Here is a 17,974-nt window from a genome sequence, read left to right as displayed (position 1 = left end):
CTCTGTTTTCCCTGTCCCCCTCAGTTTCTGACAATGGGCCCATTGGACTAATGGAGAGCAGCCCCCTCCACTGACGTGACCAAACTCAGGCAGGTCTCAGGCAAGATGTGCCCAGACCTCTGGCCAACGTCTGCACATCTTCCCAGCGACATTCAACCTCTTTCCCTGACTGGCTGCTTTATAAGACCAAGAGAATGACCATGAGCCAGTCCCTGCACAAGAGAGGCACAGAAGACAACCAGTGAGCTAGACGAGGTTGGGAGGTTATCACTTACCATACTGTGATCCTCTGACTGATGAGTGCCTCCATGCACTGCATTGAAGATGACTCCCTTTGCGGTTGGATGGATGGCTGCCAGCATGTTGTCCATGCAGTGTGTTTATGGGGTAAGCTACTCGATCTTGTGTTGTGGGATTAACCTAGCACAGTGCCGCATTGTAAGAGGTGCATTGCTCTACACTGAGGACTGCAACTACAGGACAAGCTCCGTGGTTGTGTGACTGCATAAATTGGCATGGCATGGCATGGCAAGTCGCAACAAAAGTGCTGCAAACAGCTAGGCACAAAGTAAGTACATGCTAAGACAACAAGCAAGTATTCCTGAGATATAGCCTTGTCCAGACGGTGAAATATGTCCCCATCCCTGGGTGCAAAGTGTCCCCTCTGTTGCCTTTCAATACTGCTTGCTGTTGCATCCTGTAATGCAAATGTATGTTTCCAGGTTGCTCTGTCAGTTCAGAGTACAGATGGATCATCAGGAATGAGCTGACTAATGTTGGATGCCAATGTCCATGGAGGAGCAAGGTCAGAAGTCACATGACACCAGGTTATAGTTCAATAGGTTTATTTCAAAACTCAAGTTTTCTGAGCATTAGTCCTTCATCTGGTGAAGTGAAGATATGCTTCACCTGACAAAAAAGCAGTGCTTTGAAAGCTTGCGATTTCAAATAAACCTGTTGGGCTATGACCTAGATAATAAAATGTGAAGCTGGATGAACACAACAGGCCAAGCAGCATCTCAGGAGCACAAAAGCTGATGTTTCAGGCCGAGACCCTTCATCAGAGAGGGGGATGGGGAGAGGGTTCTGGAATAAATAGGGAGAGAGGGGGAGGCGGGCTGAAGATGGATAGAGGAGAAGATAGGTGGAGAGGAGAGTATAAGTGGGAAGGTAGGGAGGGGATAGGTCAGTCCAGGGAGGACGGACAGGTCAAGGAGGCATGATTATGACCTAGTGTTGTTTGACTTCTGACCTTGTCCAGCCCAGTCCAAGACCGGCACCTCCACATCACGGAGAACAGTGAGTGCAACTCGTGCCAAAACCTTTTGACCTGGGCTACTGTTTGATCCCAAGCAATATGGAGGTGGTTCCGGCTGAGCCCATCAGGTACAACCTTTGATAAAGAGTTAACAAGGTGTGGAGCTGGATGAACACAGCAGGCCAAGCAGCATCAGAGGAGCAGGAATGCTGACGTTTCGGGTCTGGACCCTTCTTAAACAGGTACAACCTTTGGTTTTCTTGTTAGATTTTCCTGATATTGAGCTCATTTGAGAAGTTAACCTTGCCAGGACCCTCTCACTGATGGGTGATTTCATAGACTTCATTGAGAATGACTGCTTTTGGCTTGGACATACAGTTGTCAGCTTGCTGCACATGCACTGTGTTTAACAAGCATTAATTCCTGTTGAATGGCACTTTGCCACTATCTATATCAAAAAGCTCGCCACAACGCTCGTGAAAAGAATAAAAGGTGAAGTGAGATGATTGTGAGACATTCAGAAGAGCCTCACTGACCTTGTCACCCATTTCTGTCACACATCACCACAATCCATGTTGCTCAGACCCCAATAAGATTGCACTGATAGATTCTCAGAGGCAATTAGCTTGAGAGCTGGTGTATCAGATTAATAAACAGACTACGTTTTAATTAATAATCACCAAGTGGACTGATTTTGAAGACAGAACTCCTGGTGAAAGGATTGAAGCTTGTTGTGGAAAGTTAGGAGACTTCAAAGTTTAAATACAAGGCCATGTATTTGGTGAGGATACATAAATGTGGCATTGTGTTAAGAGATTGCTGGGGAATACCTTTTCTCTGGCTTAATTTATTAATTGTCTATTCAGTATTTCTGTCAGTCAATGTGTTGATCTTGGTTACAGTGCATGTCTTAAAACTTAGAAAGTTTTGCAATTACTTTGCATTGCCTGAGAAATATATATTATTTTTAAAAATGTACTGGTCTGAGTGGGGATCCTCGCACTCGAACAATTGAGACTCTTCTGAATATGCTCTGTGACTGACCAGCATCGCAAACGAACAGCAAAATAAAACCTATGGTCTATCAAGCTGTATAATAAAATGTGAGGCTGGATGAACACAGCAGGCCAAGCAGCATCTCAGGAGCACAAAAGCTGACGTTTCGGGCCTAGACCCTTCATCAGAGAGGGGGATGGGGTGAGGGTTCTGGAATAAATAGGGAGAGAGGGGGAGGTGGACCGAAGATGGAGAGAAAAGAAGATAGGTGGAGAGAGTATAGGTGGGGAGGTAGGGAGGGGATAGGTCAGTCCAGGGAAGACGGACAGGTCAAGGAGGTGGGATGAGGTTAGTAGGTAGATGGGGGTGCGGCTTGGGGTGGGAGGAAGGGATGGGTGAGAGGAAGAACAGGTTAGGGAGGCAAAGACAGGTTGGACTGGTTTTGGGATGCAGTGGGTGGAGGGGAAGAGCTGGGCTGGTTGTGTGGTGCAGTGGGGGGAGGGGACGAACTGGGCTGGTTTAGGGATGCGGTGGGGGAAGGGGAGATTTTGAAACTGGTGAAGTCCACATTGATACCATTAGGCTGCAGGGTTCCCAGGCGGAATATGAGTTGCTGTTTCTGCAACCTTCGGGTGGCATCATTGTGGCACTGCAGGAAGCCCATGATGGACATGTCATCTAAAGAATGGGAGGGGGAGTGGAAATGGTTTGCGACTGGGAGGTGCAGTTGTTTGTTGTGGACTGAGTGGAGGTCTATCAAGCTGTCCCTGGCATCAGATTTATCCAGTCTTGCTTGCAGCTGGGATCATAACACCTTGCAGTGGTGTCTAGTGCAGAGATGAATGAATTATTTATTAACTTTTAAGTGAAATTGGTTTAGCTTGATTGGTAAAGTTGGTTTGAAACGCTTATTCTTTTAGAATCCTTTCATCTGATCTCAATATGGTGGTCAAGAGGGTACTGTAGTGGTCAGTAATGGGAGAAAGGTAAGGTGTGTGACAGTTGTTAAATTGGCTTGTGGTCACTTAGTTATCAAATATCAATTGACATTTGCATATTAGTGAGACCAGTTTAATAAATGAAGTTAGTTACCTCACGAAGTAAAGGAGTTTTAATAAATTTCATACACCACCTGCACGTAATCCTGTACACCTTAATGCTCCATTGCAGCCTTTACTCACACTTATCAATCCAATGGCACATTTAATAACTGTGCTTCCTAATGAAATGAATAACGGTAATCATGCGATTAAACAGCAAAATAATAATTTCAGGTAAACAAGTAAAAGTTGTATCACTGATTTGACCACCATCAACGACTGTATTTTGAATTCACAAACAAATTGTGACTGTAGGCATTGGTCCACATCTCGTTCTGGAGCATGATTTACATTCAATAAAATGTAGTTAGTAGTCTGCATCATTTGTAAAGTAATCCCTAAATTTCCACCCAAAATGGACAAAATTAGAATATTTCTTCTAAAACACAATTCTCAACTACATACCATTAGCCACAAATGCATCATTTCCTTTACTTTACAGTTTGCTCTGATACCATTTCTATTTCACACCTCATGCCATTGTTAACGTTAAATCTAACCTGATGATTCATTTTCTATGTAACAGCAACAGTGGTTTCTTGTGGTGCAGTGGTAATGTCCCTATCCCTAAGATTGGAGACCTTGGTTCAAGCCCAGCTGCTTCAGACTTGTGGAAATAACATCCCCCAAGAGAGGGACTAGAAGCTATCTGTAATGCTAATGATCAGAGTTGGATGGAGCGGGGGTAATGTTTTACAGGAATAGATGGCAGCTGAAAGGAAAGTAATGGTTTGCTGCTCCTGTTTCATTCATGGTGTTTGGCAAAAATGCTCCTGGGTAAGAAACAAAGAGAGATTATCCCTATATAGGGTTAATTTTTAGCTCTGCGGTCTGGTTACTTACGTGGTAGTGATGGATTCAAAATGGGGCTAGTAGCCTACCATCCCATTGACAGAAATGAATAGATTGGGAGATATTTTGTAAAACAGCTGGGTACTCCCAGTGAAATGCTCCTATCAGAATGCAAACTCCAAGGAGCAAAATCCAAGGAAAATGTTGGCCTTTTTAAATTTGGAATTGATGGGATCAAATGGTGTGTAGTTCCATGCAAAATGGGAGCTGATGCATTCCGGTTCCAGTAAGTCTTTAGCTTAGTGTTTATGATTAGTGCAGAGGAGCAGAAATACTCTTTCAGATCCATCACAAATAAGCTGCTCACATCATGGGATTGTGGCTCAACGCCCATCACTTAATTCATAACCAGGGAAGTTCAATGTTAAGGGGCCTCAATCTGGAAAACTGTATTGGGTTGGTCCCTCGTGCCCCATATAGCATAGGCAAGATTCTAATGAGGTCATCACTTCAGAGTTGCAGCCATTTCTCCACTGCAATTGTAGGCAACCGGCCAGCCAGTGTACTCCATTAATGTGTTCTCCAAAAGTTACAATTGACTCCACAAAAAACTGTTAGTCCATCTGTAGCACAATATTTTGTGTTACACAAAAATACACTGTTGGTTCCAAATGAAAGTGAGAAAATGTAAGAAACATAAAATGATACAGCATCCTGTTGATCTGAGTGTTTGTTAGCGGTCCCTGAGTATCTTGATTGCATTGCTAAATATATTTCAATAGAAAATCATGTTAGTTTGTGACATAAATTGGAAAGAGACAATTGCTGGTCCACTTCTCCGTTCCGAAGATTTGTGGCAAGGCTTGGGTTAAATTTCCTCCTTTTCACTGACCACCATACTATTTTCTCCAGTTGTTCCATTTTTATAAAAACGGTAGTGATGTCTGTGAGTGCTTCCACATTTGAGCCTGCAATTGAATTTTAAAACAAATCATAAATAATACACATTTGCTAAACATTTCCAATATGCTCTGCTTTGTAGATTCTGATTTTATTACATTTTATTGATTTTATTTCACTACTCGGAAAAGACTTTATGTCAGCTGATAGGATAATAGAGTTTGTTGGCTTACCAATGTATTTTACAGCTGATTGCAAATAATTAAAAACTACTGAAATGTCAGGGAAGACAGATGTGTAAATGTTGCACTTGAGATTGTCACCTTTCAATCAAGCTCAGATTGATTGGAGGAATCAATCTCAGTTCAGTGGACAGGCCACAAGCAAAGAATATCACATTCAAAATTAAGTACACAAATGGCCTGGAAAATGAATTTGAATTAAGATACATCAAGCTAATACATGTGTTAGTCATATTTTATTTGTTAGAGCTGTGAATATTTTTGAATTAAATATTGAAGGAATTACGCACAGTACCCATTTCCTGTTATAATGTATGGTGTCCACTGTTTTACAATCTAATCTGATGTAACTTCTGATAATTAAACCCACAGCTCAGGGGATGATAATTTCAATGCCATATCTATGTGGGGTTAATGTTTCTCAGAAACTCGTGGAAATGCTGCCAGTAACCACAATGATCTCTCAAGTGCCAACCCTTTAAGAATGTATTCAAGAATTAAACATTTTAACTCCTGGTTACTGCTGCAAGCAATATGGAATTATAGTAATAAGATGAAAAATGTACTGTATTTGCTTTTCTGTGAACACTTTATTAATTATTAAAGAAAGGCATTATTATTATTATTATAATAATACAGAAACACTGCTGTGTGCATCCTCAAGTTCAGTGGAGACAATGAAGTCTAATCATTGCTTTATATTTTGTTAAATGGAGGAAATGCAACACTTAGATTGCACAAAGCATACTCCAACTAAAAACAAAGTGGTAATGACTAGATAATCAGTTAAGTCTCCAGCACAGAAGTTCACACCTACATCTCATGAATTTAAAAAAAATATGTAAAATTCAAGTTGCACCCCAACCATTGTCTTGGGCACAGATCTCTGTCAGGATAGAAGGGATGTCTTACAATGCTATGTTGGTAAGAGTTACAAGGAAACAAAATGTGAGGCTGGATGAACACAGCAGGCCAAGCAGCATCTCAGGAGCACAAAAGCTGACGTTTCGGGCCTAGACCCTTCATCAGAGAGGGGGATGGGGTGAGGGTTCTGGAATAAATAGGGAGAGAGGGGGAGGCGGACCGAAGATGGAGAGAAAAGAAGATAGGTGGAGAGAGCATAGGTGGGGAGGTAGGGAGGGGATGGGTCAGTCCAGGGAAGACGGACAGGTCAAGGAGGTGGGATGAGGTTAGTAGGTAGATGGAGGTGCAGCTTGGGGTGGGAGGAAGGGATGGGTGAGAGGAAGAACAGGTTAGGGAGGCAGAGACAGGTTGGACTGGTTTTGGGATGCAGTGGGTGGAGGGGAAGAGCTGGGCAGGTTGTGTGGTGCAGTGGGGGGAGGGGACGAACTGGGCTGGTTTGGGGATGCAGTTGGGGAAGGGGAGATTTTGAAACTGGTGAAGTCCACATTGATACCATTAGGCTGCAGGATTCCCAGGCGGAATTTGAGTTGCTGTTCCTGCAACCTTCGGGTGGCATCATTGTGGCACTGCAGGAGGCCCATGATGGACATGTCATCTAAAGAATGGGAGGGGGAGTGGAAATGGTTTGCGACTGGGAGGTGCAGTAGTTTGTTGCGAACTGAGCGGAGGTGTTCTGCAAAGCGGTCTCCAAGCCTCCGCTTGGTTTCCCCAATGTAGAGGAAGCCACACCGGGTACAGTGGATGCAGTATACCACATTGGCAGATGTGCAGGTGAACCTCTGCTTAATGTGGAATGTCATCTTGGGGCCTGGGATAGGGGTGAGGGGGGAGGTGTGGGGGCAAGTGTAGCATTTCCTGCGGTTGCAGGGGAAGGTGCCGGGTGTGGTGGGGTTGGAGGGCAGTGTGGAGCGAACAAGGGAGTCACGGAGAGAGTGGTCTCTCCGGAAAGCAGACAGGGGTGGGGATGGAAAAACGTCTTGGGTGGTGGGGTCGGATTGTAGATGGCGGAAGTGTCGGAGGATGATGCGTTGTATCCAGAGGTTGGTGGGGTGGTGTGTGAGAACGAGGGGGATCCTCTTTGGGCGGTTGTGGTGGGGGCGGGGTGTGAGGGACATGTTGCGGGAAATACGGGAGACGCGGTCGAGGGCGTTCTCGATCACTGTGGGGGGAAAGTTACAAGGAGGTGGGTCTCAGAAGCTCAGATATGCTTTATTTTCTTTTGGTTCTCTCTTCACTCAAACTATGTTTGAACAGCTCTGTGACGTGGGACGCTGTGCTCTGTGGTCTGTTCACCGGGTTGCACACTGAGACAAACATCAACTGCGCCTCGAAGACATCAACTCGGTGAAAAACGCTCTTTGTTTTCCAGAACAAGGATTTGACCCTGGCCGAGTGTTGCAGACTGGCACATTCCAAAGTTCAGGACTACGTGCTGAGGGATACACTAAAGCTTGGGTCAGCCGCCAAGGTACCATGGGGAAAGTCCACTGTCTGAGGTCTTTCTGCTGAAATTAAATGGGGGTCCATTCAGTTATCGGACCCTCCAAATGTGTCAAATACGTATAAATATTAGTATTGTAGGTTTAATAGAGGTCTTTGGTTTTGTGGATAGTCAAACTACACCGTTTTGTGTGTTTACTCGATATGCAACTGTGCAGAGCTGAACTGCTTTTGCACCAATGTATATATACATAGCTTTTTATGAATAAAGTATATTTTTGGAATTAATAAAAAATATCTCTCCTGGTGTCACAGCTAAACAGGTCTATCCACTCAAAGACAGATTTCTTTTTTGGTCTTGAGTGTTCTCAGTCAGATCCACCAATGTAAAGCTGGTGTTCTTCTCTGGCCACTGCCTCCTGCTGGCCGACTGTTGCTTACAGGACGAACAACGGGCCAGCGCGGTGACATGGAAGTTGAACGTGAAACTTGCCGACGCCAGAAGACAATGAGGAGCTCAAATGGAGTTATACAAATTGAAGAATCATGGGACCCCTCTTTGAGTCTCCAGTGGAAACAATCAAGGTTTAAGAGGTTCTTCACCCACAAAGTTGTCCAGAGGGTGACAGAGAGTGAGTGGATGGGAGGGAGGGAGAAAGAGAGAGAGAGAGAGAGACAGACACTGGGAAAACTGTCCAAGCTGCTCTCCTTTGTCTACAAGAAGGGGGTGGAGAGGGATTTTGAATATTAGAAATTGGTGACCAATTTCACGGTTGAATGTGGATTAGGAAATCCTGTTGAAGGTCCCCACCAACTGGGTTAGAACTGCTCTAGGATTGGTGCTTCATCTCAACCAGAGCTGCACTGTAAAGGGCAGGGCAATCTGCTAGAGCCTCAAGCTCCTCGGGGATACAACTGCCTACATGCAGGACTGGGGGGGTGGATGCCTTCCTCATCAATCTGAACCAGCAGAAGACCTTTGACAGGATATTGTACATGTTTCATAGATGTAGGTAGTGCTGTCCAAACAGGGCTTTGGGGAGGAAATCCATAATGGGATCTGACTTCTCTACACCAACATCATTTGTGCAGTTTCAAACAACGGGTGGGAATCAGAAAACTTCCTGATCAGATCTGGAGTCAGGCAGGGCTGCCCTCTCTCTACTGCCTTCTTTGTGTGCTGTATGGAGCTATTTGCCAACTGCATCAGGAAGGATACAAGCCTGAGAGGGGTGTCTATTCCAGGCACACAGGTCAAAGCCTCCCTGTTCATGGGTGACATTGCCATTTTCTGCTTTGATCTGGAGTCAGTGCACAGACTCACAATCATCTGCAACCAGTCCGAACTGGCCTCGGGTGACTAGATAAATCGAGACAAGAGTGAAGCCATGTTCTTCGGAGACAAGGCAAACTGATCCTTTATCCCTTCACTGTTTAGAGCTATTTTAGTATCTTGCGTATGGATATAAAGTTTTCTTTGTAAATAACGTGTATTTCCACATTGAAAAAATGCCTTTCCTGGTATCAATGCTCATCAACTTGGAATAAGCACCACAGCAGTACTCTTTGGCACGGTCTCTCCGAGTATCCCAAGCCGTTGGTCCTCTCCAATATAAAATATACATCGTTGTTTGCCACTCCTTTCAATTCTCTTAGAAAGGGACAGATGTTTGCTCCTCCTGCCCCTCTATGAAGCACATGAGGACAGGGTCTTCATGAAAGATATCGTACAAAGGTAACCTGATGTTAAGAATAGAAAGCTGAGGAAAAGAATGAATCAAAAGTCTAGATTTTTGCAGGATTATACAAACATACCTTTTTATTTTCTGCATCTGGTCAATAGTTTCTGGGAGTGGAATATTGATGGTCTCAGGCAGAAACAAGACGAGAATTGCCGAAAACACTGTCAAGGTCCCCATCAGAATATACGGTAGAAATTCATGGTAAATTCCTGTGAAAATAAGGAGCACAAACTCTCATAGGACATCAAGAAGTCTTAGAAAGCACATTTCACAGGTATTGAGGTGAAAGAATCGCTTTTAATTGTAGTTTCAATGTAGGTGCAGAAATATAATGGGCTGGGATTTAGGTTTTCTATTTTTGAGGTCATCTCCAGCTCAAAGTATGGAAAAATAGTTAAAAATGGGACAAATTTAATAAGCTATTTATCTGCATGGATCCAGCATTTGTAGAAGAAAGATGCATTGATGGCATAAAATGGAATAAATTGATGTGTTGTCAATATAGTGATGTGGTTGCAATGCAACCAGGGCTCATAACTAAATATTCAAAAGATTTTTAAAGGAGTAAAGTCTATCAGCTTCTAACCAGTAGTTACCCTGTAGGGCAGTCTATAAAATCAATAAATAATGGGAGGTTGTAAGAAATGAACTTTAATAATCATGAATATTTTAATTTTCATGTTATCTGGACAATGCAGGTTGGCAAAGGCAGCCTTGAGGATAACTGCAGAGAATGATGTTTGGGACAATTTCTGCAAAATGATTTATATGCAGAAAATAGGGAGGGGGATGGGTAGAGAGTAAACAATAGGATACAGCCCAAAGAGAGAGAGGAGCAGTTGGACAGACAAAGATTATCTGGCTACCCAGATCATTATCAAACTCCTTTGTCTATCCAATTGCTCGTCTCTCTCTTAGGGCTCTATCCTGTCGTTTACTCCCTAACCGAATCCCCTCCCTGTTTTCACCATACAAACCTACATTTTCCTAGCTGCCATCAGCTCTGAGGAAGGGTCACTGGACCTGAAATGTTAACTCTAATTTTTTTCTTCATAGATGCTTCCAGACCTGCTGAGTTTTTCCAGCAACTTTTGTTTTTGCTCCTGATTTACAGCATCCACAGTTCTTTAGGTTTTTGTTTCTACAAAATGATTGGCTCCAAACAATGAAGAAATGCCCTAAATTAGTCTTGCAAAGTGTAATCAGGCAGAAGTAATTCATGACTCCAGTAAGGAATCCTCAAGCAAGGAATGATAATAGCATTGCTGAACTTCGATTTCAGATTAAGGATGTGAAACGTGTCCTTGAAAATAGAGCCTAAAATATGAAGGTAGAAAATTAAAAACAGAGGTCTTCAGCACTACAAATGTCAGTCTTCAGCCAATTCAATTCATTTCACATGATATCAAGGAATGATTCCAGCAATAATAATGAAGATATACTCCTAAATTTGCTGTTAAGCTATTCCAACAGTTACAATTCAGTAACTACCTGACAACGTAGAAAGTTGCCTAGGTATGTCCTGTAAACAAAAAGCAGAACAACCCTGAAGAAGGGTCTAGGCCCGAAATGTCAGCCTTCCTGCTCCTCTGATGCTGCCTGGCCTGCTGTGTTCATCCAGCTCTACACCTTGTTATCTCAATCCTCACAGTACTGTCTCTTCAGTTTACTCTCAATCTCAGTAATATAGTGGAAGGTGTCATCGACAGTGGTACCAAGTAATGCTTGCTTAGCAAAAACACGTTTGAGTTCCATCAGGGCCATTCAACTCCTAACCTCATTACTGGTTTCAATGTGGACAAATGAAGTGAATTCCAGAGATTAGGTGAAAGTCACTGAATAAGTGTTACTGGACCCAAAAGATTAGCTCTGCTTTCTGTTCACAGATACTGGCAGATCTGCCAAATTTTTCCAGCAATTTCTGTTTTTGCTTATGGAATTGAGGAGCCCTAGCAAACCTGGAGTCAAACTTGGCTCAAGGAAGCTGGTTTAGTTGTTGGAGGTCAGTCATCTCAGCACAAGGGCATTAGAACATAGAACATAGAAAAGTACAGCACAGTATAGGCCCTTTGGCCCACGATGTTGTGCCGTGGAATAATCCTAATCCAAAAATAAAATAACCTAACCTACATTCCCCTCAATTCACTGCTGTCCATGTGCATGTCCAGCAGTCGCTTAAATGTCACTAATGACTCTGCTTCCACGACTACCATTGGCAAACTATTCCTTGCACTCACAAATCTCTGGGTGAAGAACCTCCCTCTGACATCTCCTCTATACCTTCCTCCTAACACCTTAAAACTATGACTCCTCATGGCAGTCAATCCTGCCCTGGGCAAAAGCATTGCTCGCCAGAATTCCATGGCTCAACCATCATCTGCTGCTTCATCAATAACGTTCTCTCTGTCTTAGGGTCATAACTGGAGATGTCTGTGAAGGACTGAACAGTTTGCTCACTTGCTTATTTATGACTGTATGACTATGCCTAACTTGTCAAAATGCCTCTGCAGGCTCTTTGTATCATCCTCACCACTTGTCTTTGAACATATTTTTGTGCTATCTGAAAACTTGCCAATAGTATATTCACTTTCCCCTTATAGTCATAGAGTCATACAGCACGGAAACAGACCCTTCAGTCCAACCAGTCCATGCCGAGCATAATCCCAAACTAAACTAGCAACAACTGCCAGCTTCTAGCCCATATCCCTCCAAGCCTTTCTTATTCATGTAAATATCCAAATGACTTTTAAACGCTGTAACTGTACCTTCCTCAGGAAGTTCATTCCATATGTTGCACCACCCTCCATGTAAAAAAATTGTCCCTCGTCTTTTTTAAATCTTTCTCCTTTAACCTTGAAAATGTGTCCCCTAGTCTTGAAATCACCCATCCTAGGAAAAAAAAACAATTAACCATTAAGTCTAACTATAACTCTCACTATTTTATAAACTTCTGTAAGGTCGCCTCTCAACCTTCTAAGCGCCAATAAAAATAACTTCCAGTCTACCTAGCCGTTCTTTATCACTCAAACCTTTGTCACTGAGCAACATCCTGACAAATCTCTTCTGAATCCTCTCCAGCTTAATAGTATCCTTCCTATAACTGGGTGACCAGAACTGGACACATTATTCCAGAAGATGCCTCACTAATGTCCTGTAAATCCTCAACATGACTTCCCAACTCCTGTACTTAAAGGGCTGAGCAATGAAAGCAAGTGTGCCAAACACCTTTTTAACCACCCTGTCTATACATGGGGAAAGCTTCAAAGAATTATGTACCTGCACCCCTAGGTCCCTCTGTTCTACAACATCTAGGCAAAATATATTGTAAATAATCATAGCCCCAACAGTGATTCGTGTGGCATACCACTAGTTAGGGATTGCCATCCGAAAGTACGCTTCATTTCCCAACTATCCACCTTCTGTTCTTTCACCAATCCTCTATCCATGCTAACATATTACCCTCAAGACCATTGGGTCTTATTCAGTACCTTAGCAAGCTCCTCCAGAAAATCCAAATACTTTCCAAACACTGCTTTATTTCTCCTGCTTATCACCTCCTCAAAAATCTCCAGTGGATTTGTCAGGCATGATTTTCATTCTTGAAGCCATGTAAACTTTACTTGCACAAATTATGTACTACCAAATGCTTGCTAAGGTACTGAATAAGACCCAATGGTCTTGAGGGTAATATGTTAGCATGGATAGAGGATTGGTGAAAGAACAGAAGGTGGATAGTTGGGAAATGAAGCGTACATTCGGATGGCAATCCCTAACTAGTGGTATGCCACACGAATCACTGTTGGGGCTATGATTATTTACAATATATTTTGCCTAGATGTTGTAGAACAGAGGGACCTAGGGGTGCAGGTACATAATTCTTCCTTTGGAAGTGGGTTAGCTCAATTGCTGGATGATTGGTTTGCAATGTAGATGACACCAAGATGTGGGTCTAACTCCTACACTGGCTGAAGTTCTCATGAAGGACTCTCTTTCTCAATCTCTGCCCTCACCTGAGGTATGGTGACCCTCAGATTAAACCGCCACCAATCGTTTTTTTCTGGTGACAGCGCAGTGCTGTTGCTGGGTAAGGCTATGGTGATTTTATCTATTACACCCATTATAATAGACTCTAACATTCTCCCACTTATAGGTGTTAAGCTAACTGGTCTACAGTTACCTTTTATTTGTTTCCTTTGCTTTCCAAGTACAGATGTTATGTTGGCAGTTTTCCAACCCTCTTGGATGTTTTCAGAATTGAAGAATTCCTGGAAGATTACTACCAGTGCATCGACTATCTCAGCTGCTTGTATATCCTGGATGCATCCCATTAGGTCCAGGAGACCTATCAGTCTTTAGCCTCATTAGTGTCCCCAGCACTTTTTCTCTGGTGGTAGTTATTGAGTTTGCTTCCTCTTCTCCTTTTGCTACTTGATTATTTACTAACTTTGAAAAGCTGTTCGTTTTTTCTACTGTGAACATTGATGCAATGTATTTATTTAATTCCCCTGCCATTTCTTGGCTCCATGTTTTTATTTCCCCAGCCTCATTCTCTGAGGGACTTACGTTCACTTTGGCTTTCTCTTCCCTTTTGGATATTTAAAGAAGCTCTTGCTGTGCATCCTGGTATTATGTGCAAGTTTACCCTCAACCATTATCTTCTTCCTGTTTTATTTGTGATAATTTTTTGGTGATTTTTAAAACATAAATCCTCTGGCTTCGCACTAATCTCTGCCAGATTGTATGTCTTTCTCTTTCAATTTGATGCTGTCCTTAACTTTTCTGTTTATCCATGTTTGGCTTATACTGTTCCTACAATCTTTCACTCTTGTTGGCATATATCTTTGTTGTGAGCCATGAACTATTTTCTTAAGTGTCTGCCATTGTTCCTCAACTGCCTTTGAGGCTAAACTCCTTTCGCAGTCCACTCCAGCCAGCTCAGCCCCATTTTAAAGCTCCTGGCCCAAGTTCCACCCTCTCAAACTGAATGTTAAATTCTAACAAGTTACGGTCACTGTTTCATAGCAGATCTTTTATAGTGACATCATTAATAAACTTTGTCTCATTATACATCACCAAATCCAAAGTAGTCTGACCTTGGTCAGATCTACAACATATTGTTTTTGGAAAAACTGACCACCCCCAATCTACATGAAGACCAAAGACAGCCAAGATTAATGTACTGCTTTTGTTACATGCCCTCAGTATCTCCTGATTTATTCCCTGTTCCATTGTACAGTGACTGGTAGGGCACCAACAGGCTGCTCCAACCAGCGTCATCTTTCCCTTTTTATTTCTTGTCTCCACCCTGACAGATTCTGCATCTGCTGATTCAAAATCATTTCTTGCTGTTGTACTTATTTCATAGCATACAAACAAAGCTAATCCACCCACCTTTTCCTTCCTGTCTTTTTGAAAAGAAATGCACCTCTAAATATTTAGTTGCCAGCTTTGATCTCTTTGTAACAATGTCTCTATAAAGGATATAAGACCACAGAATCATTAGAATGCAGGAGGCCACTCAGTTCCCTGTCCCTGTGCTGTTTTTATTTCTTAGTGCAAATCTCTTGCCTTTCTGCACGCATTTCTATCCAAGTATTCATCCAATGTCCTTGTGAATACCTCTATTGAACCTGTCTCCACTAAGTTTCCAGGCTGTGCATTCCATACCCCAACAACTCGCTGTGTGAAAATGATTTTCCACACATCTGCCTGTAACTTTATATCTACGCCTCTCGTTTTTTTTTTCTCTTTTATTAGCAGGAGCAACTTTTTCCTATTTATGCTATCCAGTCTGCTCTTGATTTTGAAATCCTCTAATAAACTTCCTCTGAGGCTTCTTCTCTCCAAGGAAAACAGTTCCAAATTGTTCAATCCATCCTCGTAAGTTTCTCAGTCCTAGAAACATTCCTGTAAATTGGTTCTACACTCTCTCCAATGCATTCCCATGTTTCTTATGATATGATGCCTACAATTGTAAACAATACTCCAGATAAAATCTAACAAGTGTTGTGTTCATTTCTTATACTTTGTGCACTTATTGGTAAAGCTGAGAGCTTTATTATCCTGAACTGGCATCTTTAATGATTGGTGCAAATCATCGTCATCGATCTGTATTTGTGTCAATAATGCATTATTGTGCTGAATACTACACACAAAATTCCATTAATTTTGCCTTTTTAAAAGCATATTTTCCACCTCTTTTGGCCCTATTTCCTGTTTTTTTTTTCTATTTTGTGTACACTCTGTCCCTTCGTGTCCCATTGCATGTTTTGTTATCCAAATAGCTGCTTTGTAATGCTTTCTTATCTTCTAGCTTTATAAGCCTATATGTCCCCTCTCTCAACCCCTCCCCCACCTCTAATTAGATGAAAACTCTCTTTACAGTCTTAGTTATTTGATTCATCAGATCAGTGGTCCCAGCACAATTAAAGTGAAGTCCATCCGACCAGAATAGCTCTTTTCTACCCCAGTACTGGTGCCAGTTGCCATGAACTTCAACCCATTCCACTCATACAGATTGCTGAGATGTGCATTTGACACATATATATTGTTTAACTTATGCCAGTTTGCTTATAACTCAGGCAGCATTCCAGGGATTATCACCTTTGGTGTTCTGCTTTTTAATTTAGCTGCTAACTGTTCAGTCTTTCAGCAAAATGTAATTTGTAGTCCTACCAATGTCACCAGTACCACATGGACATTAAGCAGTGGATCGTTACCCTCCCTCATCATTTCTCTGGAGATGTCCTCAACTCTGGCACTAGACAGTCAACACAGCTTTTGGAATACCCACTCTTGGCTGTAGAGAATAGTGTCTATCCTCCTAATTACACTGTTCCCTCCCACCACTACATTCCTATTTCCTCCTCCATGTGAATAGCTCTCTGTCCCAAGGCATCATGTGACATTTGCTAATTCTCCTTGCAGTCTCCGTTATCTACACAGCTTGCAACAACTTCATAGCTGTTGGACAATTGTAGGTAACTTTCGCCTTTTCTGAAGTGGCACAATGACTGCAGCTCAGACTTCAACTCCTTAATTCATACTGGAAATTCCTCAAACTGCAACACTTATTGCAAATGTGTTCACTCTGGATCAAATTGGTGGCTAGCATCTTCTACATCCTGCAGCAGCAACACATCACCCTTTCAGCCATCCCGACTGCATTTGGTTCAACTTAAGTATCTGAGATTCTCTGCCCCTCACACTTCATTGTACTGATATTTTGTTTTTGTAATCTAAAAGGATAAATTAACCACTAATAACAATCTAATACTTCAGCAGTTATACTTTGAAAAGAAAGAAGAAAGAAAGAAAAAGAAAGAAGAAAAACACCAACTAATGACCCTATATCGAATTTAAAAACTAAAACTATTCAGCAATCCTATGAACTAACCAGCTTCTTATCCTACATTCGCATCATACTGTGATTCATAATACCATTTTGCTGCTGCTCACTACTGGTAGGCCTCTCAATCCAAGCCTTTTATCTTCTCCTACTTTGTAAAATCCCCACAGTGTGGAAACAGGCCATTCAGCCCAACAAGTTCACACTGACCCTCTGAACAGCATCCCACCCAGAGTAATCCCCCGATCCAATTCCTGTAAACCTGCATTTCCCATAGCTAATCCACTTAGCCTATACATCTCTGGACACTAATGGGGCAATTTAGCATGGCCAATCCACCTAAGCTGCATTTCTTTAGACTGTGGGAGGTAACTGGAATACCAGGAGGAAACCCACACAGACACAGGAAGAATGTGCAAACTACACACAGACAGTAGTCACCCCAGGATGGATTTGAATGTGGGTCCTTGGTGCTGTGAGGCAGCAGTGCTAGCCACTGAGTCACTGTACTGCCCACTTACCTCTCATTCTGGATAGTTTATATCTTACGGTAAATCCTAGGAAAGCACTTAGTTCCTTTTTGCTGCAAATTTCCAACAGTATAGTCAGTAATTCACATAGCCTTCACCTGACTCTGCTGAAGAAGCATGTCAACCCAAAGGTGGCAGATGCATAGGAACATCACCAATTGCTTGTTTCGCTCCAAAATGCACCATCCTACCTTATCATCACTCCTTCATAGTCGCTGGGTCAAAGTCCTGGTAATTTCCTTCCTATTTTACCCACATCACACGGACTCCAATAGTTCATGAAGTGAACAGAGACAGTGCATGACGGTGGAGTGTTTTCAGATTGAATGCCTGTGTCTAGTGGTGTGCCACAAGGATCGACGTTGGGTCGATTGCTTCTTGCCACTTATATAAATGGTTTGGTTGTGACTATTGGAGGGATGGTTTCGAAGTTTGCAGATGACACCAAAATTGGTGCTGAGGTGGAAAGTGAAGGTAATTCAGAGTGCAATGGGACCTTGATCAGATGGGTTGAGGAGTGGCAGGTGGAGTTTAATTTAGATAAGTGCCGGGTATTGCATTTTAGTTAGTCAAATCAAAGCTGTTCTTATGCTCATAATGGCAGGGCCCTGGGGGGGTGTTGCCAAACAAAGAGATCTTGAGTGCAGGTTCATAGTTCCTTGAAGGTGGGGTCGCAGGTAGACAGGGTAGAGAAGGTGGTGT

General features: G+C 42.6%; 1 protein-coding gene across 1 annotated transcript in view; it reads right to left on the bottom strand.

Moving 5' to 3' along the window:
- Positions 1–3,347: 3,347 nt before the first annotated feature.
- LOC125458431 (organic cation/carnitine transporter 2-like) overlaps positions 3,348–17,974 on the bottom strand; it is a 79,830-nt gene continuing 65,203 nt past the window's right edge. The window contains exons 9-10 of the mRNA XM_059650621.1: positions 9,468–9,603; positions 3,348–5,114 (exon numbers count right to left, since the gene is read on the bottom strand). Coding sequence (XP_059506604.1) covers positions 5,015–5,114; positions 9,468–9,603 — 236 coding nt within the window. The 3' untranslated portion in view covers positions 3,348–5,014. The remainder of the gene's footprint in view (positions 5,115–9,467; positions 9,604–17,974) is intronic.

The sequence above is a fragment of the Stegostoma tigrinum genome, chromosome 13 (assembly GCF_030684315.1).
Source record: "Stegostoma tigrinum isolate sSteTig4 chromosome 13, sSteTig4.hap1, whole genome shotgun sequence".
Lineage (NCBI taxonomy): Eukaryota > Metazoa > Chordata > Chondrichthyes > Orectolobiformes > Stegostomatidae > Stegostoma > Stegostoma tigrinum.
The sequence above is the reverse complement of the archived record's forward strand: the minus strand, read 5'-3'. Positions and strand labels throughout refer to the sequence as shown.